We start from the raw sequence: 23919 nt of genomic DNA on the forward strand, positions 1-23919 counted from the left end.
ACCCAGGCGCCCCATATATATATATGTTTTATATGACCAATATGGTATGTCTTGGTACCTGAATCTGTGGTATGTATCTCTATATAAGATTGTGTTAGAATCTTGTAAAGAAATTTACCCCAACTTTCTAAGGCAGCCAGCACTGTCTAGAAAGTTGGGCAGAATTTCCAACTTTATTGCTAGTACTATGTGCAATAAAGAAACTACTAAGTATCGATGAAAAGAAATTTTCCCAATACATTATCCCAGAAAAATCATATCAGATTAATAACAACTTCCTTGAGGTGGTGGTTGCCACTTTAAAGTGGAATATAGGTAATAGTTGGCTGTCTTATGCTTTCTAGTTTAAAGATTTAGTGATCATTTAGTAATAATAATAGCATAAACAATAACATCTAACCTATTTTGAACACTTCACATGCATTGAGTTATTTAATGATCACAACAGTCCTATTAGCTACAGTTTATCGCCATTTTACACATGAGATTGAGATTTTGAGAGGTTAAATAACTTGCCTGAGAACATAGAGGGTATGTGGAACAGTCAGGATCTGAACCCATCTCTCTCTGATCTTATTTATTTGGTTATAATAGTGATTGAATAAATGTAGTGGTTTTGTATACTTGATTATTTTCAACTTTCTTTTTTTAAGATTTTTATTTATTTGAGAGAGAGCGAGCATGAACAGAGGGGAGGGGCAGAGGGAGAGGGACAAGCAGACTCCCCACTGAGCAGGCGGCCCTATGCAGGGCTTGATGTGGGGCTCAATCCCAGGACCCCGGGATCATGACCTGAGCCAAAGTCAGATGCTTAACCGAGTGAGCCACCTAGGTGCCCCTCGTTTTCAACTTTCTTGAATTGAGATCTTAGCTCACTAATTTTCTATAATCCTTGTTTCCTAATATAAAAATTTTAAAGGCATAAATTTTTTTTGTATTACTTTAGCTGCATCCTACAATTCTGATAAGCTTTGCCTTTTTTTGGTGTTTCATTCCAAGTATTTTTAAATTTCTATTTAAAAAAAATTTTTTTACTCAGATTATTTAGATACTTTTTTTTGGAAAAGTGTGTTTTTAAGGATAGATTTTTCAGGTCCTTCTAGAGTTTTAAGAAAAATTATAACTTACAAGAGGATAAAATTTGATAGTTTCTTTTCAGAGTATAAATTTACTGTATTAAGCCAGTGGTTTTCATCTGCCTCTGGCTTTCCTGTAATGGTCCACACTACCTAAAATTTGATGGACTTTTGTCATCTATTTGTGACTGTCTTGGCTGCCCTCTTGTTTCATCCTGCTGCTTCTCATGCTGGTCTTCAGCTTTGTTACACTGCGGACTTTCCTTTTTGGTTCTCTCTCAGAGTTTAAAACAACCTATAAATGATCTTGTTCTGAGCCAATACAAGCAAAGCAGACACATGAGACTAATATCATTTTATCTTTAGATCTACTGTCAGACCATGTGCCATAGTAACCTTGTAGAGTTTACAAGAAACCTGTTCTTTAGCTTATTCTAAAATTATCTTGGATCTGTGCTGTCCAGTATGATAACCACTAAGCTACATGTGGCTGTTGAGCACTTGAGATGTAATTAGTCTGAATTGAGATGGCATTATTAAAATAAGCTTTATTTGTTTGTTTGTTTTTTTATTTTATTTAGTGTGGCTATTAAGCTTCATTAAGCTTAGTCAGTTAAGCTCCTGGGTGGCTCAGTCAGTTAAGCTTCTGCCTTTGGCTCTGGTCCTGATGTTCTGGGATCAAGCCCCGTGTTGGGTTCCCTGCTTAGTGGGGAATCTACTTCTCCCTCTGCCTCTGCCCTCCACTCGTGCGCTCTCTCTCTGGCACTCTCTTTCTCTCAAATGGATAAAATCTTTAAAAAAATTTTAAAAATTAAATATGTGGCTCACATTATAAATCTTTTTTGGATTTAACAACAGCGTTAGACAAAAATCACAATGTGCAAGTAAGAGACCACTTTCTCCTTAGCTTCTGCACTAAAATCCTCTGGAGAGTAGGACTCAGATAATACCTCTAGGAATTCCAGGTTTCCTGCACAAGGTTTGGGTTAAGCAGGAATGATGTTCATTCTTTGTGAAGAAAGTAACCAAAACTCAAATCACCTATCAGAGAATACTCTGGCCATGTTGATTCCACAGCCTGGTTAAATTTCTGTAAAAGTATTTAAGATTTCATTCCAGTCATCTTTCTGTTTATCAGACATGCAGGTTTGTCATTTAGTTAGGACAACAAAACCTGCTTTTAAAAGCTTGTTTTGAAAAAATTAAATAAAAGCTTGTTTCGTCTGAAGGCCTAAGGGAGCCAGAGCAGATGGGATAAGCTGCAAAAGTGGGTTCCTGTTTGGCAGAGAGTAGAAATGACCTCAGAGGAATGTCATCCCCTGTTCTGCTTCCTGCTTCCAGAGACCTTTCCACTTCTCAGTGGCAGGTACTGAAATCATTTGCATAAGAGAGCAGAGCTCTGTCATACTTTGATTTTTCCCCCTAGATTGGATTATAGACTTTTTTATTTTTTATTTTTAATATAATTTTATTTTGGTAAGTGACTTGTGTCTAATTATAAAAAAGTAATTCCAAGATTATATCTCCAATAAATCTTTTCCCTCCTAGGATAATCTAAAATATCCACTTTTCTCTAACACTTTCCCTTTCTTTTTTTAATAGTAATTTCAGTTTTTTAAATTACTATTGTTATGTTAATCACCATACATATTACATCATTAGTTTTTGATGTAGTGTTCCATGATTCATTGTTTGTGCATAACACCCAGTGCTCCATGCAGTACGTGCCCTCCTCAATACCCATCGCCAGGCTAACCCATCCCCCCACCCCCTTCCCCTCTAGAACCCTCAGTTCCTTTCTCAGAGTCCATAGTCTCTCATGGTTTGTCTCCCCCTCCAATTTCCCCCCCTTCATTCTTCCCTTCCTGCTATCTTCTTCTTTTTTTTTTTTTTTAACATATAATGTATTATTTGTTTCAGAGGTACAGGTCTGTGATTCAACAGTCAGGATTATAGACTTTTATTATTTTACCTTAACCTATGCTGTTAGACTGTGAGCTTCTTGAGGACATGGGACAAAGAATCACAGTTGTCTTTATATAGTACCTGTAAGGTATAACAGCAGTATCAACAACAGTAAAATCATAGTTAACTAGTGTCTCTCAACTTTTTCCTGTTATGGCATACTTAGAAAATTACTGTGTTTGTACCACAGAGGATTCTGGATGCCCTGTACATACAACTTTTTTGTATGATTTAGGAGAAAAGTACCTCTTTCTCAAGTTACTTTACTGCCATCTGTTGGAAAATTATTGTAATAAAAATGAGTTCTGTAATGACTATGATGTAAGTGACACCTTCCTCCAGAGCTGTTCAGTTAGTAGCTCAGCTGTATGTGGCAGCCTTGAGACCACCCCAGGAGCCTAGTTGGCCAGCCAGTGGGCTGAGAGAATCAATATTTGAGCAAAACTCAAGGCACATGAGTGTCTTGGGAAACTGGATACTATGTTAAGGACTGAAGCCTCATTGTACCCTTTGAAGTAAGGATTCTTATAATCCCAGTTTTTCAGATGAGCAGGCAGAGGCATAGAGAGGATAAATAGCTGGCCTACGGTCCCGTGTCTATCAGGTGGCTGAGCTGGAATTTAAACATAGGCAATGAGATTCTAGAGCCTAGGTTCTTAACCACAGTAATATATTCCTCTTGCAAACTGGATGCAGCAGTTTCCAAGCCCTGTTCCTATTTTCATCTCAGCCCACTGTAAGGTGTTTTAGAGCCCTGCCCCTGAGTTCTTCGGATGAGTCTGCAGCTGTCAGTCTTTTTAGGTTTTGACAAAAGAAGAGGGATTTGTGCTTTCTTCTGCTGGTCCTTGTTTCTGTTGAAGTAAGTGCTGTCCCTTCTTTATATTTCAGAATAACCTCTGGTCCTCTTACTGCCCTGGTGGCTTTACTTCTTCCCACCAGTCCCCATTCTTCATTTGCAGAATGACAGCCAAAACTGCTGCCAACTCATGTAGGTTGATCTAATCTCACTTCTAGATTCCTTCCCTTTGTTAAGGCTCCTAGGATTTTATCTCTAGGACTACCCCTCCTTACTTCTGTGTCTGCTCCTTTCTTTAATCCTACCTCTTTTTGAACCTTTAATTGCTGCCCCCTCCAAAATCACATCTCATTTTCTATCCAAATTATCTTACTTTCTGATTTTAGAAGGTAAGTGCCTCAGGGCAGGGATTGCCTTGTTATGTTGTGAAGCAGTGTCTAAAGTGCTCCATAAATTAGCATCTGTAGAGAGTTTTATACATACTAATTATTATTATTGAAATACAGAAATGCTTTCTGAGCCATAAAGAAGCATCCTAAGATAATAGTCTAATTGCCTGTACATGTTTTTTATAAAAGAAGAAAAAAGTCTCTCTTCCTGCCTTAGAGAGCTATTAGATCTCAGAACAGATCTCAGAACAGCAGCCCAAATCCCAGGACTCTTTCTCGTTATTGTTTCAATGCTTTTATATTTATTCAGAGAACCATGTTTGTAAGACAGTAAAATAAGGTCCTGTTGGTCATGTGAACCCATCTGGATCGCTTACTCTGGCCAGAAAGGCAGGAATGGCCCTTTGGTTTGCTTTGGCCCAGTTTCTTTAATTTCCTTAGTGACATTTATGGTTAAAGTAATGGTATTCATTTCTCAGGGGTTTTAAAATACATTTCATTTATATTATATTTATGTAGATGTTTACTGCCAGAATGATCATTTTTATTAGTATTTTATGATGCAAATGGAGCTTTTAAGACTTGTTGAATTTTAATGTAGACATGTATGTTAGAAGGGCTCATTTACAGAACTATTGATCTTTTCCAATGCTTGCTTTGAGAATGTACTTGGAAGAGTGGTTAGTGAGACAGTTGTCTATCTGGATGTTTGTCTTTCTAAATAACTTGCTTTGAAAATCTTGTTGGCCTGGTTTTCCTGAATGTGATATTTAATAAGTATATTTTTTTGATTAACAATTTAATGATTGTCCTTTTATGAAAGAAATGCTAGTCAGAATAATGGAAATGATATTGAAATTATCAGTTGAAGTTACCTGTAAATCTTAAGTAAAAAATAGTGGTGCTTTTTCATAAAAAAGAAGCTGGTTTATCACTCATGGTAGTAGTGGCCATGTCTGATGAGAAGTATAACAGGGTCTTATTGCATTGTCCAAATGTAAATGGTCATAACAGACACATTGCATATATTTAAGATAGAATCATGGAGCTTGGGATTTTTTTTTATCCTCACCCATACATTTTACTTCCTACAGCCTAAGACCATGTTTTTAGACCAAATTGCACCTACTTACATTTAGGCTTTTCGTGATAACTATAGAGCAGGTTGAATTGGAAAACAAGCCCACCTCATTTTTAGATGATTGAACTCACTTTGGGGACTAGGTTGTCTCCTTTTCCAGGGTATATAGTGGTATCTTGCTGCTTTAGAAATAGTTGGACACTTTATGCCTTTATTTTTTTATTTTTTTAAAGATTTTATTTATTTATTTGAGACAGACAGAATGAGAGAGAGAGCACATGAGAGGGGGGAGGGTCAGAGGGAGAAGCAGACTCCCTGCCGAGCAGGGAGCCCGATGCGGAACTCGATCCCGGGACTCCAGGATCATGACCTGAGCCGAAGGCAGTCGCCCAACCAACTGAGCCACCCAGGCGCCCTATGCCTTTATTTTTTAAAAAGATTTTATTTATTTATTTGACAGAGAGCGCACAAGCACGGGGAGCGGCAGGCAGAGAGAGAGGGAGAAGCAGGCTCCCTGCTGAGCGGGGAGCCTGACGTGGGGCTCAATCTCAGGACCCTGGGATCATGACCTGAGCCGAAGGCAGACGCTTAACCGACTGAACCACCAGGGGTGCCCCCACTTTATGCCTTTAAAGATAAAGCCTGGGTATATACCATCCCCTGGCCTGGTCCTGTTGGAAAGAATTATAGGTTTTAAGCTGCTCTTATGAGCCAAGGGATCATCTGTTCTAGTGGTTCTTAGCTCTGGCTGCACATTAGAGTATCCTGGGGAGCTTTTTTAAGAAGCTCCAATTTGGGGGCTATACCCCCTCTGTTTACAGTTGAGAAACTGAGAGAGGGGGAAATTGACTTGCATACAGCCACACACACTGAGGTGTTATGAAAAATCATAGCATTATTTACTGACATTATCCTCAAATCTTGGTTGAAATGCTCTCACATTTTGGAGCGAGCAGTTGTTAAATCATAACGAGTGCAGAAAACAAGGTGGGACCACCTGACGCTGTCATTGATTTTAAAGTCTCTGCCCTGTAATAAAACTGAGTGTGACAAAGCCACCTTCAGTGCCTCCCTCGTTATTCATACTGAGGAGAGACTGCTGTCCGTTGTGACAAAACTGTAGCATCAGTTTGGTTACATGGTAGATGAACCCCTACCCAAGGCAGGACTTGTTCATTTTATGTGTGGGGAAAAGCTTTTCAGTTAAAGCTTTAATTATATCTAGTAGACAGAATGAAGCAGCTAAGCTCTTTTAAATTAAGCACTTACTAGTTTTCCAAACATGGACACTTTAAATTTTTAGATAAAGGAGCAGAGAGCAGCAGTCAGTGGTCATGCTCTTTGTTATTACTGGGGGCAGAGGGTCAGAGGGGGGTGCAGATACTATCATCAATGTTTGCTTAGAAACTACAGTCTGGGAGTCCTTTTATAAACCTTGAAATACAGAGGTTTAGCCTAGTCCTTCAAGAAGTTTCTAATAGGGAGATTGTGTGTGCATGTGCACATGTATGTGTGTCTGTGTTTAGAACCTCTTAAGGCTGATTTGTACTTTTGTTTTTTTCTAAATATGAAGTTTAATAAATATATCTTAATTATCATTTTAACAAATATCCTTTTATGAGGAGGCAACAAGTCAAAATATATTTTAATACGTGTGAGTATGTGTTTTATGTACATTGTGTATATATTGTGAATGGATATATATGGATATATATTGATATTGATAAATATACGTGTGTGTGTGTGTGTGTGTGTATAGTGAATGGATATATACAGAGTGATGTGTTAAAATGTGGTATCTAAATGAGCAGTCTAGACAAAAAGTGCTACCTCACAGGAAATTGTGAGATTTAAGTAAACAGTTGATGTAAAATGCTTAGCACATACTTACTGCTCATTGATTTTCATTATCCGCATATTTATTATTATATCACCACTAGTGTAGGAATTCAGAGGAAAAAGAAGACTATGGGTTAGATCAGGGAAGGAGGAAAACATAATTTAAGTAAAACATATTGCATCTATTTTATTTAAAATATCTTTAGCCTAAGACTTGAATTGCTAATAGCAATACTGTGGAAGATACAATATAATATATATAAGTACATATTAATGATATGGTCTCTTTTGTTTCAGGAGCTTTATATTGCTGTAGGAATATCTGGAGCCATCCAACATTTAGCTGGGATGAAAGACAGCAAGGTAACTACACAATAATAATCCTAAAAGAAAAATTTTCATATTTTAAAATTTTGGTTTCACTCTGTTTCCATATAGTTACAGTGCATGTACGTTCAACCATTCAGATTAACGCTCTGTCTACGAATAGAAAGAAATACAAGGTGCTGTTCACTGCTTGAAGCTGTACCGTTGGTAAGAGAGGCAGTGCTATTTCATGGAAAGAAGTGTGACCCTGAGTCCCATCTCTGCCCCTAGCTTACCACATGATGTGTCTTGTCTGCACCTCAGTTCTTTGCCTAATACAGCTGTTCATTGATGATGTCTAAGGTCCCTTTCAGCTCTGACCATCTATGGGTAGAAAATTTAGCCTGAAGAGAGCTTGATGAGGTTCTGACCATCTAACTAGTTTATGAGGTTTCTGATCCCTGATTCTTTGTCTGCTTCACCCTAGTCCCCTAAAAGTCCCACCCTCATATGGCAGCAAAGCTCCTCTTCTCAGGTTTGTTACTAAGGTGGGACAGACACATTTAGGGTTGGAGCATCTTAATATCTCAGTTCTCAGTAATTGTTAACAATATAGTGTATAAAGGAAACATTGGATGCTAACTTGCTACTTTGGATTATATCGGGAAGCCCTGTGTAAGGATTCTCTGAGCATATATTTCAGAATATGACACATGAATTCATGCATACCAATGCACAGTTTGAATTATGAACTTAGTCTTTCATGAAGACAGAGATGCTTCTGACACTCCAGATTTTATCCATTCAGATGGAAGTTTGATATAAAAGGTAATAAAACTTTTAACAGGTTTAACTTCTAACTTGAAAAAAAGCATTCACTACCTCCTTGTAACCTCTAAATGAATTGGCCCAAAACCAGTCAGATTTCACAGTTGGATGGCAGGTTTCTTTACTGAGCTATGAAAACAAGCAGTGCCAGTGGGGAAAATGTTACTGCTGCATTAAAGGAAAAAAAAACACTCCAACACCAGCAACCTTAAAAAATATTTTTAGCTGGGTGTGTTCAGACATATCTAGAATTCTACTTCTCTAAAATAAAAGATTCTGCCTGCCAAGATGATCCTGGTAAAAATTGTCATGCCGTGGCAACAGGTCTGGATTGGGGGAGAGATGGACTAGCTAGTGTATGTTAAAGCAAAAAGGGAACAATTGAAGTAAGGAGACCAGTGTTGGGAACCGTCTATAAGAATAAATTTGAGCCAAGATGTTGTCTGTTTATGCAGTCAACAAATATTTATTAAGCACTTACTTTGTACTAGATGCTTAAATGAAAAAAACATAGCTCTTGTTGTCACTGCCTCGTGTGGGAGACACAGCAATCTCTGGTTGTGATTTTGGTTAAGGTCTAAAATGGGATATTAGAGTAATTGGCTTAAATCTGATACTCACACGGCATACAAGTTACAGTTTTAATTAACATCGTCATATAGTTTAAAGAATATGGGATTTGGTTGTTACATCAAACAAATCAATGTAATGAGAGTACTTTTTGAACTATATACACATTAATATCATTGAATACAATCTGTGCTTTAAAAGCTGTATAAGGAGAGGAGCATGAATTTATAAGGACATATTAAGAGAGCTGTAGGATGCAAGCAAGATTTTATGATACTCATTTACAGTTGACAATTCAGGAATATTCTTTTAGTGATTTGAAAAACTATAACCATCCCACATCTTTCTTCTTAAATACTTTAGTGGTTCCTTGCCCACAGTTGTGTGCTCTTGCTTTAAAAATAACTTTTATATAGTGGGAATGAAAAAGCTTTCAGATGATTAAACTGTCAGATGTTTGACTAGGTGGCCTCCAGGAAAATCATTAACCATCATTAATTAAATAAATCTCTGCTAGTTCCTGTGAAGCAGGCTTACATATTCCCAGAAGAGAAACACCTCGATGCAAATCAAATGCCTGTGATTCCAAATGTTTGTACTTGTGACTTTGGATTTGAGGCTCATACTGAAACCATCATTTCTTGTCTCTGACTACCCATCTTTTAATATATATGGCATGTTTGACTGGAGTAGTAGTTACCTGGACTACACTGTGCTTCAATTTCAGATATTCTGGAATATTTTCATCTTTCTGAGAGACCCTGGGGGAGTTACACATATGTCATGTAGCCTATATGTTAAGTCAGACTGTATCAAAATTTTCTTAAATATGTTCCAGCTCTTTTCAGGTGATAGAGTCACAAGCAGGTAGAAACTTAATTTTACTTCTGGAGATATATATCACCATAATCTATTAAAATAACACCACATTAGAGTCAAATATTAGAGTCAAACTTTAATTTTACTTTAAATGAAGCATCTGTGGAGGGGATGCCTGGGTGGCACAGTTAGTTAAGCATCCAGCTGTTGATTTCGGCTCAGGTCGTGATCTCAGGGTTGTGGGATTGAGCCCCACCTCGGGCTCTGTGTTCAGCACAGAGTCTGCTTGAGACTCTCTCCCTCTCCTGCTGCCCCTCCCCCCATATGTGCGTGCATGCTCTCTTTCTCAAATTAATAAATAAAATCTTTTTTTTTTTAAAGCATCATGGAGAATACCAAACTATTTGTAATATATAAATCTGTTACTAATAAGAGAATAATTGGTAAATGTAGCACCTTTTTTAGGACTATTTCTTCTTAATTTGTTACAAATCTGTCATTATAGCCCTTCACATTAAAAAATTTTATAGGCGATAAGAGGATCTTTTGGAGACATAGTAATTTACTTGTTGAAAAGGGTGTCCTTTTCTCATTAAATGGTCTTGCATAGTAATAGGAGACATAGTAATTTACTTGTTGAAAAGGGTGTCTTTTTCTCATTAAATGGTCTTGACACTTGTCAAAAATTATTTGACCATATATGTGAGGGTTCATTTCTGAGTTCTCTGTTCTGTCCCCTCGGTCTGTATATCTCTCTTTATGCCAGTACCACACTGTTTTAATTACTGTAACTTTGTAGTAAGTTTTGAAGTCAGGAAGTGTGGATCTTCCAGCTTTGCTCCTTTTCTAGACTGTTTTAGCTATTCAGGGTCCCTTGAGATCCCATATGAATTTTAGCATAGGTTTTTTAATTTTTGCAAAAAATGTCATTGGAAGGACAGTTTCAGTGGATATAAGATTTTTGGTCAAGAGTTTTTTTCTTTTAGCATTTTGAATGTATCAGCTAACTGCCTTCTGGCCTCCAAAATTTCTGAGGAATCTGATGATATTCTTATTGAGGATCCCCTGTATGTAATGAGTCACCTGTCCTTGTTTTCAAGATTCTCTTTTTATCTTTGGCTTTTGAAAGTTTGATTATAATGTGTCTTGGTGTGGGTCTCTTTGAATTCATCTTTCTTGGAGTTTGTTGAGCATCTTGGATGTTTATCTTCATGTCTTTCATCAAATTTAGAAAGTTTTCAGCCACTGCTTCTTCAGTTATTCTTTCTGCCCGTTTTTCTTTCTTCTGGGACTCCCACAATACATATTTTGGTTTGTTTGATGTTGGCCCACAGGACCCTTAAGTTCTGATTACTTTCCTTTAATATTTTTCTTTCTATCCTAAGGACTTGATAATTTTCATTGTCCTACTTTCAAGTTTGCTGAAATCAGCCTTTGAGTCTTTCCAGTGAATTTTTCATTGCAGTTATTATACTTTACATCTCCAGAATTTTCTTTTTGGTTTCTCTTTAGGTTTTCTGTCTCTTTTTTGGTAATTCCATTTTGTTCATACCTTGTTTTCTTGACCTTCTCCACATCTTTATAATTCCTGAACATCTTTAAAATGGTTGTTTTACAGTCTTTCTCTAATGGAGATGCCATCAGATCTTTCTCAGAAGCAGTTTCTGTTGATTTTTTTTCCTTGAATAGTCCCATATTTTCCTGTTTCTTAGTATGCCTTGTGATTTTTTTTGTTGTTGTTGAAAACTAGATATTTGAATCTAATGATGTATTCCTGGAAATCAGATTCTCCTCCTTCCCCAGGGTTTGCTGTTTTGTTGTTCTTGTTTTTATTAATTCTTGGTTTTTTATTGTTGTAGGCTATCTCTGTGCCAAAGATTAACCTGAGGTATAAACTTAAGGTCTTTTTGTGTCTTTTCTGAGCCTGTATGTGAGGTTAGTTTGTAATTTTCCCTGTATATGCAGTTGCTTTTGAGTGTCCTAGTCTTGAATGTCAGGCTCCCAAAAGGAGAAAAGAACATTGAAGGGAGGCAGAAGTGCTTTGACATTTTAAATCCCCTGGAGGTAACTTTAGCCAGAGGAGGCGAGGGGCTTGTAACAGTGGGGGAGGTGCAACAGCAATGGTCTTCCTCCTCTTTGTATGCATCTCTTTGATCAGTAGCAGCAGTCAGTAATCCAAGCACAGGTCCCCAGTCGTTGGAGGACTGGGTTCTTTTTGTCCACTCTGTCTCCTGCAGGCTGTGTACAGGCTGCTGCAGGAACATGTGCACAGCTGCTTGCCATTGGGGGTGGGGAATGAGTACCTGTTACTGCACTAAGAGCTGCAGTTCATGCAAGCCTTCCCCTGGAAGTTGCAGACCTTCAATAGACTCTGGATTTCCAAAATGGTTACATTAGACAGATTCTGCCAGGGCAGTTGTTAGCAGTGTAGGTAGGAAGACAGATTCCTCCTGATGCTTCCTACTTTGCCATCTTCCCAGAATCCTCTCCTCTGATTTGTTACTTCCTAAAATGTTTTTCATATGTCAGTAAAGAACTTAGAAAAATAATGGTTTAAAACCGTTTTAAATACTGTGATGGGCTAGTGGTGCTGTGGGAGATAATTTTATGTGCAAACCCAGAAATTTCTAAATTTACAATATTGGCACAAATGAATCAAATCAATTTTATTTAGTAGACATTTCTAACCATATAAATTTGTTGTTGGGAGTGTTAAACTAGAACCATCAATCTATGGTATGTTTTCTTGATAAAGGCCAAACTCTTTGTTTTTATTTCACAGACAATTGTGGCTATTAACAAAGACCCAGAAGCTCCAATTTTTCAAGTGGCAGATTATGGAATAGTCGCTGATTTATTTAAGGTAAGCTGGCCTTGGGAGAGGTGGCTGTTACCTAGCTTGTCATCCAAGAACCTCTTAGAGTTGGTCAGGAAAACATTGTATGTTTGTGTACCTGGGTGTCTGTCTTTGTATGTATTATATTAATATAGGTACACAGTTTTGAACTGTGAAGTTGTCCTAATAAATACATGAAGTTTATATAGAGCATTATAACTTTACTTTTAAGGAGTCCATATTGTCTTTAAAATATCCACATACTAAGTACACAGTGTGAAGTGACTCAAGAAATTACGACCTAGAATCATATTTGGCAGGTACCTTAAATTCACATCAAATACCCTTATTCAGAGATTTGCCAGAAATGCTACAGCTTTTCTTGTCTTTTAAGTTTTATTTGTTTAAGTAACCTCCACACCCACCATGGTGCTCAAACTCACAACCCCGAGATCAAGAGTTGGATGCTCTTCCGACTGAGCCAGCCAGGCACCCCAATGCTACAACATTTCAAGGGAAGACTGGGCACTCAAGTACAGCTTATCTGACTCAACAAATGTGCTCTGCTTGCTGTGTTTGAGAGTTAAAGGCCTTCCTGATGTGATATATGTAGGGGAGAACACTTATTTCCCATTCTCGTACTTTTTTGAGTGTTCTTTTTACCCTGCCACCACCCCTGTATTTGCCCTCCCCATGAGCAAAATTACTTTAGTGATACTGATGTGCACCATTTGGCCACATTTAAAGGTCACAGCTCATGCCTGGCCTGGTTTCTTTCTGTCCCTCAGGGCTTGCCTACAAACTTCCTTGTTGCCTTGTGCAGAAATCACTCATGCAGGCATTGAGGCTCTGAAAGTAGCACCCAACCCTGGGAGGGCTAAGTGGGTTTGCTAGAGTGAGGAACCCCTCGCACAGAATTACAGCAAGTTACTGTGGGCCTTAATAGAGAGGCTGCAGCCTGAGAAGAGAGCCAGGGTGGTCCCCTTGGCAAGAGAATTGGCCCATTACCATGGCTTCACCAGCACTATATATGATGCAGATGAACTAATGAGTATACTTTGAGAGCACATCTGTACTTTGAAGTATATATATGTTCATGCTCAGTGAAGATGGACCCTTCATCTGCTCATGCAGAGACTAGAATGGGGCTGTTGCCCTGGATCAGCCTTCCCCTTGGCACCCCCTCCCCGCCCTCTTAAAGAGCCTATATCTTGCCTTTGGGAAGAATACAGCCCCTCCTCAGTGATCCTGGGGTCCTGTAATTGAAATTTAGGATTTAGGTATTTCTGCTGCTCCTGTTACCTGGCCCAGCTGTATAAGAACAAACGATAATTAATGACAGTCATTTGACCACTATAATATACCAGTGGGAGGAAAAGTTAGTATGAAAGAGAAATTTTTTGTATCTCTGTACAAGGATAACTTGGTTCAGGTAGCAAGCATTTAGCTACAGTGAGAAGCTTAAAGGAGTAAAGACCTTTTAATTCAAAAATGAAACACCTCTGAACCCTCATCATGTATCGAGTTGACATGTTTGCAAACAGACATCTACTGTGGTTGCCTTGTATTTTTCTCCAAGAGCATATTTAAGTAAGTTTACAAGTAATTTTGGGTTTTGTTTTTTTTTTTATTTTAAAGATTTTATTCTTGACAGAGAGAGAGAGCACAAGCAGGGAGAGCGGCAGGCAGAGGGAGAAGCAGGCCTCCCGCTGAGCAGGGAGCCCGATGCGGGGCTTGATCCCAGGACCCTGGATCATGACCCGAGCCGAAGGGAGATGCTTAACCATCTGAGCCACCCGGGCGCCCCTAATTTTATTTTTAGGATACGTTTTTCTGTTTTCTTGTGTACTATGTATTGCAACCTACAGAGTGGGCTTACTTGATAAATGGATGAAGTGTTAGACAGTTGGAAATTTGTGATGCCTGTCTTGGGGCAGGAGCATCTTTGTAGCAATGACTAATGGAATGGTATCATACACACTATGCCTCTTGCATTAAGGGCAGCTCCCAGGTTTGACATGAGAGAGAGTATGCAAGCAAGTGAGGGTGTGTGCACATGTACGTGTTGAAAGGGGTATTTTGTTGAGAATCCTAAGACAGTAGAAGTGGAAAGGGACCTCAAGAATCAGTGAGCTGATTTCTAACCAGAGGTTCTCAAGCTACTTTTGGTGTTTTAAGAAGCCCACATTTGATAACGTGTTTGGACTAAGACCTAAAATTTATTTGCTTATAGCTAGAATTATATTAAGGTAGTGGTTATTTCATGCTCAGAAGTTCTGAAGCACAGTTATATATGCCTTTGATTAATATAAAGGGAGAAAAGTTAATCCTTTAAAAAGCAATCTGGGAGGAAAACTGATTAGATTATGAAAATATTAAAAATCTGGCTTGAGGGGCACCTGGCTGGCTTGGTTGGTAGAACATGCAACTCTTGAACTCAGGGTTTTAAGTTCAAGCCCCACAGTGGGTGTTGAGATTACTTAAAAATAAAATTAAAAAAAAAAAAAAAAAGGTACTGCTTGAGTTGTAGCCTCCCAGTTGCTAGTACATATGTAACACAAGCGAGTTATGTTCTTTTTAAGTTGTCTCTTGTCCCAAAGAGATGTGATTTGGGGAAATTATTCAGCAAGTTTTAGGAACAATTAAGCAAGGCTCCTGATTCTGTTCTTTCACTCATCACCCTACCTTTCCGACTCATCAGGGACTCTGGCCAGGTGGTTCACCACTACTCCTCTACCCTTGATAAATTGCAGTAAAAAGGACCTCACCTTTGGCAGACTCTAGGAACCTAGACGGTATCTATCAAATTGTGTTTTCAGTTGAAAGCAGAATGAGTATAACATAGATGAATATTATAGTAATTCTGACCGAAGAATGGACAAGGTGGTGTATGAATATGCTCCTCAGAACCATGCTCTGTCTTTAAAAAATCAAATATTTAAAGGTGTAACAGCACATAAAAATATGGTTATGCAAATTATGAATGAGAGGTAGCATTATCTATTTCAGATTAAGATTTTAAAGAAAATATCTTAAGTTGGGGCACCTGGCTGGCTCTTGATCTTGGGGTTTTAAGTTTGAGCCCCACACGCTGGAGGTAGGCATTACTTAAAAAAAATAAATAATAAATTATAATGAAATCTTTATTTTTTTAGAGAGGGAGGAGGGGTGCAGAGGGAGAGAGAATGTTAAGCAGGCCCCACGCCCGGCGCAGAGCCCAATGCAGGGCTTGATTTCACAACCCTGAGATCATGACCTGAGCCGAAATCAAGAGTTGGACGCTTAACAGAGTGAGCCATCCAGGCATTCCCAAAAATAAAATTTTTAAAAAAAGAAAAGAAAGAGAATATCATAAGTCACAAAATAGTTGTATAAAAAGGACTTTTTTAGACTAAATTTCTGTGTAAAAATTTTAAATTTCAAACTATCACATAAGAGACTAATAATACTCTGAATGATAGGGTGTCCACCAAACTTTATCGTGTCTGGAGTAAAAATGTGTATGTATTTTATTTTTTAATATTTATTGTTTTACTTCATTCTTCAACAATCATGAGTTAAGAGACATGAGTTGCTTTTTTTCTTCATATAAGAAAAATAATACAGTACAGTAGTTAAGAGCTTTAATTCAAATTCTGTCTTGGCCACATACTGGTTAAATTATCTTGGCCAAGTTATTTAATTTTTCTGAATATAAGCTTCCTCAACAGTAATACAAATATACTACATACCTCACAAGGTTGTATTGAAGGTTAAATGAGATTATACCATACCTGGTACAGTCTGTGTTAAATATTAGGCTACCTGTTTGTATTTCCTTTCCTACAGGTACATAGTAGGTGTTCAATAAATGGTAAATATTATAATCGGAGTCAGAGTGACAGAGTATAGGACACTACCTGACTGGTTGTTATTGTTTTTTTAAATAGTTTTCCTGAGATTTAATTCACAAATCATAGAGTTCACCCTTTTAAAATGTATAGTTCAGTGATTTTTAGTATATTCGGAGTTATGCAACCATCAACTATCTAATTCCAGAACATTTTCATCACACTGAGAAGAAACCACATACCTCTTCTCAGTCACTTCCTGTTCCCCACTCTCCCCAGACCCTGGCAACAACTAATCCATTTTGTGTTTCTATGGATTTGCCAGTCCAGGACATTTCATATAAACAGAATAATGTAATATATGGTCTTTTATGGTTGGTTTCTTAGCATAATGTTTTCAAGATTCATCTGTGTTGACTTCTGTATCAGCACTTTCTTTCTTTTTATTGCTGAATAATATCCATTGTGTGGCTATGCCTCATTTTGTTTATCCATTAATCATTTGATGGACATTTGAGTTGTTTCTACTTTTTTTTGCTATTAAAAATAATGCTGTGAGCATTTAAGTTTTTGTGCAGATATATGTTTTTATCTCGTGTGGGTATATATCTAGGAATGGAATTTCTGGGTCACTCGATAACTCTATTTTTCACATTTTGAAGAACTGCCAGCCTGTTTTCCAAAGTGGCTGACCCATTTTACATTCCCACCAATAATATATGAGGGTTTCTTTTTTTTCTTTTTTCTCTTCTCTTCTCTTCCCTCCCTTCTTTATTTGTTTATTGTATTATTGGCTTTATTAATAAACAAGTCATGAATCAGGCAGCATCCCATTTAGCAAATAGAGGGGAGCTCCTGTCTTTTCACGTTCTTGATGTCCTTTGATGCACAAAAACTTATATTTTGTCGAAGTCCAGTTTATCTATTTTTTTTTATTGCTTGTCCTTTAGTAGGTGTCATATATGTGAAACTTTTGCCTAATCCAGTACAGTGATTATAGGCCTGCAAGTATCTGTTCAAGTCCTCACTTTCATTTCCTTTGTGTATATGCCTACGGATTGCTGGGTAATATGGTAATTCTGTGTTTAGCTTTTTGAAGAACCTCTGGACTGTTTTCTCTAGTGGCTGCACCATTTTACATTCCCACCAGCAATGTGCAAGCTTTCCAGTTTGCCTATATCTTTGCTCACACTTGTTACTTTTCATTTTTCAAATCAGAGCCATCCTGGTAGGTATGAAATGGTATCTCATTATGGTGGTTTTGACTTGCATTTCCTTAAGTGGCTATTTGTGTAGCTTCTTTGGAGAAATGTTTATCCAAATCCTTTGTCCATTTTTTAATTGAATGTTTGTCCTTGTTCTTGAGTTGTAGGAGTTCTTTATGTATTCTGGTTATTAACCCTTATCAGATATATAATTTCCAAATATCTTCTCCATTTTGTAGGTAGGTTGTCCTTTCACTTTCTTTATAATGACCTTTGCACAAAAGTTTTTAATTTTGATGAAGTCCAATTCATCTATTTTTTCTTCTGTGCTGATGTTTTTTTGGTGTCATATCTAAGAATCCATTGCCAAATCCACGGTCATGAAGATTTAGCACTAAGTTTTCTTCTAAGAGTTTTATTGTTTTAGCTCCCGTAGTTAGGCCGTTGTTCCATTTTGGATATGGTGTGAGGTGAGGTTCCATCTTCATTCTTCTGCATGTTGTCACAGCACTGTCTCTGTTGGAGAGACTATTTTATTCCCATTGATTGGACTTTGCATATGACATGTTTTTTTAAAGCTATTTCCACTTCTCCCCAACATAGCTGTTCACTAGAGTCATTCTAATCTCTTTACACTCTTTCTCTGGAACCTGCAGGGCTTATCTCTGTCTGCTTCCTCCAAAATCCTTTTCTCCTCCATGTTAATGTTCTGATTTTTCTGAGTCCACACTTAATCTCTTCCTCAGAACTCCTGGATTTTGAGCATTTAGTGCCGTTCTTCTCATCATCTTACATTACAGTGTAAGATGGGCACATTTTTGATTGCGTGGTTCATAGGTCTCTGTCTTTTCTCCCCAGCTAGGGAGTGGAACTCTTTGTGGGCAAAAATTAGGCCTGAACTTCTCTATTTCCCATGGTGCTTACCCTGGGGAAATACTAATTAAATGACTGAAATATAGTTGTGTTGTGATTTCTATCAGTAGATTGTCTTATTTTAAATGTAAATTCACTTTCATTTGGTCTTACTGACTAGGGAGCTGTGTCTACACTATCTAAAATAAAAATAAGAATCCAGATCTCTGAGTTTGCTCAGGCTGTCAGACATTCAGTGAACTTGAGTGGCATTTTCTTTTCCCTAACTAATAAGACATTGTGTAGTATGCTTGGAAAGTCTGAGGTTGATCTAGTAAAAAAGGATATAGATGATGGACAAAGTTCCCTCAGCCCTTTTTGGGGGAGTGTGGCAGGGAGACATTCTGGAAGGTTTTTAAAAATTGTATGTTCTAAATCAAGTTAATGTTTCATTTAAAAGAAGTGGGCTCTAGCCTATTTTTCATGAAACACGTAGGTCCCATGAGAGGCTTGTTTAGCATGTCATCTGTGTGACTGGCATCAGCTCGTGGTCTCTCTGCGAGCAGAGCTGGGAGAAGTGGTGCCAGCACTTAGTGCTGCCCCTCAGCTAATGCCTACTGGCTCCATGGTAAACATGGGCCTTTTAATAGGCTAGAGACAAAGTGACATTCGGAAGAAACAACATGTCGACAATTTCCTTAATAAATTTTGTACGAACACATTATTTCCACCTAATGGAAATGTAGCTCTCTTAAATAATTGAGAGGCTGTATTCATCAGTGGTGCGTTCAGCTGGGATCTCTCTGAGCTAGGACAGTTGACAGCCCCGTGGAAGACTGGGTAATTGATATTTTACACAGGTGGCTCAGCTAGTTTTCAGGTGGGCTCCGGGTGACATTCCCCTGAGTCCCCGTGCCCCGCATACCTGTGCCATCCACGCTGCCCCAGAGCAGCTCCACACTGAAAGCTCCAGTTGCAGTCACTGAACTGCCAAGACTAAGAGTAATTCATCCTTTTTAAAATGGGAGCCAACTCAGTCAGTTTTCCCTCACTGTGGTTTCTTTCTCTGTCTGCTGACCAGACACTGCGTTAGCACAAGGCCTTAATTTCATAAAGAATGATGAAATTGAATGTTCAGCATGCAGTCATTTTTATGTGCTGAAAGATAGGAACATGTGCTGAGGAAGCAACTACAGTGTTTGTGGAATGAAAGAGGAGTGAGCAAAAGAACAATGAGAAAACAAGTGCTAGAGGAGGTTGACAGGCTCATGTCTGAACAAGAGACTTTGGTGTGGACTTCGAAGCAAAGGCAGGAATGCAGTAAAGGAAAGAAGAATACCCAGAAAAAGTGGGCTCCTGTTTGTTGTGGTGCCTTTCTGAGGTTTGTGATTGTGTCAGAAAGGTTCCTAGGCAGGGCGTCTGGGTGGCGCAGTCAGTTAAGCGTCTGACTCTTGGTTTTGGCTCAGATCATGATCTCAGGGTCGTGATCTCAGAGTTGTGAGGTCGGGCTCCATGGTTAGTGTGGAGTCTGCTCAAGACTCTCTCTCCCAGGCGCCTCGGTGGCTCAGTCAGTTGAGTGTCTGCCTTCGTTCAGGTCATGATCCCAGGGTCCTGAGATTGAGCCCCGCATCGGGCTCCCTGCTCAGTGGGGAGTCTGCTTCTCCTTGCCCTCTGCCCCTCCCCACTGCTTGTGCTCTCTCGCTCTCTTGCTCTCAAATAGATAAAATCTAAAAAAAAAGTCTCCCTCTCCCTCTGCCCCTCCCTCTCTAAAATACATAAATAAGTATTTATTTAATAAAAAAAAGAAAAAAGAGAGAAGTTCCTAGGCAGTGTGTGTGCTCATGGTCTTAGCAGCCTTGTGTCCAGGTATCTTCCCTTCAAAGGTTGTAGTCTTGGGGTGCCTGGGTAGCTCCGTTGGTTGAGCATCTGACTCTTGATTTTGGCTCAGGTCATGATCTCAGGGTCATGAAGTCAAGCCCCCCCATGGGGCTCTGCACTGTGGGAAGTCTGCTTGAGATTCTCTCTCTTTCTTTACCTCTGCCCCTCCCCCCACTCATGCTCTCCCCTCGCTCACTCTCTAAAACAAATAAATCTTTAAAAAAGAAAGATATGGGGGCGCCTGGGTGGCTCAGTTGGTTGGGCGACTGCCTTCAGCTCAGGTCAGGATCCTGGAGTCCCTGGATCGAGTCCCGCATTGGGCTCCCTGCTCGGCGGGGAGTCTGCTTCTCCCTCTGACCCTCCCCCCTCTCCTGCTCTCTCTCTCTCATTCTCTCTCTCAAATAAATAAATAAATAAAATCTTTAAAAAAAAAATAAAAAAGAAAGATATGTAGTCATCCCACATTCCCACAGACAAGAGGAGAGCCTAGGGGAGGGTGGTGGGAATGGGGGCGCACCTCAAGCCTCAGCAGCAATGCACATGGCTTCTTTTGGTTTCTGTGTACTTTTTAAAAAAAAGATTTTATTTATTTATTTAGAGTGAGAGGGGCGCCTGGGTGGCTCAGTCGTTAAGCGTCTGCCTTCGGCTCAGGTCATGATCCCGGGGTCCTGGGATCGAGCCCCGCATCGGGCTCCCTGCTCGGTGGGAAGCCTGCTTCTCCCTCTCCCACTCCCCCTGCTTGTGTTCCCTCTCTCACTGTCTCTCTCTCTGTCAAATAAAAAACAAAAAACAAAACAAAACAAAAAAAACTTCATTTATTTAGAGTGAGAGCAAAAGAGATAGCGTGAGCAGGGAGAGGGAGAGAATCTTCAAGCAGACTCCCTGCTGAGTGTGGAGTCCAACTCAGGGCTTGATCCCTCGACCCTGAGATCGTGACCTGAGCTGAAATCAAGAGTCAGATGCTTAACCGACTGAGCCACCCAGGCGCCCCTACCTCTGTGTACTTCTTCAGGAGCTGTGACCATATCACACTGAAGGCTCAAGTTGCGTAATTACTTTTTGTTTTTTTTAATTTGCAGGTAGTTCCTGAAATGACTGAGCTGTTGAAGAAGAAATGAGTTACAATGTTTTAAGAAAGTATTCAAAGTATTCAACTGAAACAGAAATTCATGGCTATTATAGTAATCATTGGAAAGTTTGGAGAGCTACATATCATAATTTGAGAAAAATTCTCACAGATGCCAGAATGCTTTTTTGTGAGCCTATTATTCTATTTCTTTTATTTGTGGTTCCAAGTAATTATTTTTTAAAGTTTTCTAATTCTGTAATAAAATATATAATAAAACATTTCCACAGCTTTAAAACTACTGACAGAAATGTGCCTAGCTTTGTAAAGAAAGAAAATTGAAGAAAGGGAGTAAAAATTTATTTTTTCTTTGCCTGTCTTGTTCATGGACATGTTTTAGGCAAGATTGTGAATATGAATGTTCTCTCCAGACTAATCATCTTAATCTAGTTGTTGAGAGAAGGGACCTAGATAGGCAAATTCAGAGTTAAAAAAGCATGGCCGCAAAGCATGAATATTATGTTAAATATACTCCAGTCTTCAGAAAACCGTAACTAATAAGACAAAAGCAGACCAGACTTAAACCTGAACCTGCTAAATGAATTTAGTTGCCTTACATTAAATTTAATTTTCCATTTCGTTCAGCTTATAGGAGTTTGTGTCTATAAAGGAGAGGGGAGTGGAGAAGGAGGGACTGCTTTGACACAATACAGCCTCTTATGCTAATAACAGTTTGATATTATAAATGTTAAAATCCTGCTCAGAGAATGCTTTGGCTTTTCTCTGGCCCTCCTGATGCTTCCTTTGGGCTCTCTTAGAAGACAGCCAAGCATGTGAGATGGCCACATGTGTGGCTGGCTTTGGCACTCTCCCTCTGCTGCCCTAGAGCGTGACGGAGACGGAGGGTTGTCACAGGGGCTAGGAGCTGGTATGCGTGCGGCCCGGGAACAGAGGCTGGGGAGGCTTTGGCCCGTCCTGTGGGAAGGGGTCCTGGAAACGTCAGGGTCAGCAGGTGAGTAGAATGAAGACAACTGCCACCTGAAGCAGATCTGCAGAAGTTAGAGTAGTCAACAGGCTAAGGACAACAGCGGGGAGGAGATGGGGAGTGACCAGTGGTACAAGAGGGGATGGGGGCCGAGGTGGTCAGCCTGTCCCTCTCTATGGCCAGCCTGGGGCTTGGCTGCTTGGACTCTTTTTGATTTTGTCACAGTCACTTGCTATGAAACACTTTTAGAAGTTAAATGTCTCTGGCATCTCAACCTTCTTGAACCTAATAGGATGAGAGGATGGCAAGAAAATGAACCACAGCATCCTGGAATGTCAGAGCTGAGCATGACCATCTGGTTCCTCACCCCCGTTCACAAAGGGACACTGAAGCACAGAGAAATGGTGAAGAGAACCAGCTGACTTGTCCGAGGCCATGTGGTTTGAACCACTCTTGTGAACATGATTCCCATATCTTGTTGCTGCGTTCAAGGCTCTTCCCGGGGGAGCTAACCTTGCTCAGGGCCTTCTCCATTTACGCTGTTGGACACTATAACTTGGGGACAGGAGAGATGCAGAGGTGACAAGGCAGAGGTACCCCGAGTCTAGGGTATGCTGGCTCACGGAGGACCGATCCCAGGTGGTACCTTTGCATAGTTCCTAGCCTCAAAAGTGGAACTGATAGGTCTTTCTCTCGGTTTCCTCCTGTCATGACTGCCGTGTCCCACTTCCAGGCAGTTTACTCAAGTGTTTTACTGGGTACAACTCATCATCATAATAGCATTGAGTATGGCGCTCACTGTGTGCTGGGCACCGTTGTAACACTCCGCACATATTGAACCCCTTCAGCCCTCAACACCCTGGAAGATTGATGCTATTATCATCATCCCTGTTTTATAGGCTAGGGAGCTGAGACACTACAAGTTCTGTAATTGTCCAAATTCAGATAGCCTGTAACGAGAGCCAGGATTTGAAACCAGGAAGTCTGGCTTCAGAGCTGTGGTTTTACCGGTAGATGTTTCTACCTCACTTCGGCTCAAGGAACAGGGAGACTCGCTGCGCAGTAACCTTGGGTAAAAGGCACTGAGTGCTTGGTGCCGGGTGGGCAGGGCACACATTCAGGATCCTAGCTGGGGGGGAGAGCCCGTGTTCTGGGTTTGTCTCTCCTGCAGGATTATATTCAACCCAAAAAGCCCCTCTTAAGTGCCCACTTAGAGTTTACCTTAAAAAGGCACCTGTGTGAGGTGGAGGCAAATTGTTAAAACTATAATGCATGCCAGAAGGTGAAATTTGATGTGTTCTTTTTATCCCAGTGTTTTATTGGACACCAAGCTGTCAGCTCCTGATGCCTCTGCCCCTGTCTCAGGCTTGAGGACCCAGAGCCGCAGCTGGAAGCAGTGTGGGGAAAGATGTTAGGGGTAGTTTTCTTTAGTGTGTGTGTGTTTTCTGCTTTTCTGCCTAGTTGCTTGAAGTCTTTGGTTAAGCTCATACGGGCCCTGGGAGTTTGGTGGCCTGGTTACTCTGGCCAGACAGAAGCCCTGAGAGGACAAAAGTACACATGTAGAAAGGCAGCTCTGTGAGGGCAGAGCTGAAAAGGTC

The 23919-nt window shown here is 39.7% G+C and overlaps 1 protein-coding gene across 2 annotated transcripts in view; it reads left to right on the forward strand.

The window, feature by feature from the left end:
- Nucleotides 1–21637, forward strand: part of ETFA (electron transfer flavoprotein subunit alpha) — an 82852-nt gene extending 61215 nt beyond the window's left edge. The window contains exons 10-13 of one of the 2 annotated variants that reach the window (XR_014148136.1): nt 7444–7509; nt 7585–8280; nt 12452–12532; nt 21350–21637. Coding sequence is in view for 1 of the 2 variants with exons in the window: in XM_081829639.1 (XP_081685765.1) it covers nt 7444–7509; nt 12452–12532; nt 21350–21388 (186 nt within the window). In the remaining variant the exon portion in view is untranslated. The remainder of the gene's footprint in view (nt 1–7443; nt 7510–7584; nt 8281–12451; nt 12533–21349) is intronic. The other variant, XM_081829639.1, reaches the window with a different exon arrangement.
- The last annotated feature ends 2282 nt before the right edge of the window (nt 21638–23919 follow it).

This window comes from Leptonychotes weddellii, chromosome 9 (assembly GCF_054177405.1).
Source record: "Leptonychotes weddellii isolate Sample4059 chromosome 9, ASM5417740v2, whole genome shotgun sequence".
NCBI classification, from domain to species: domain Eukaryota; kingdom Metazoa; phylum Chordata; class Mammalia; order Carnivora; family Phocidae; genus Leptonychotes; species Leptonychotes weddellii.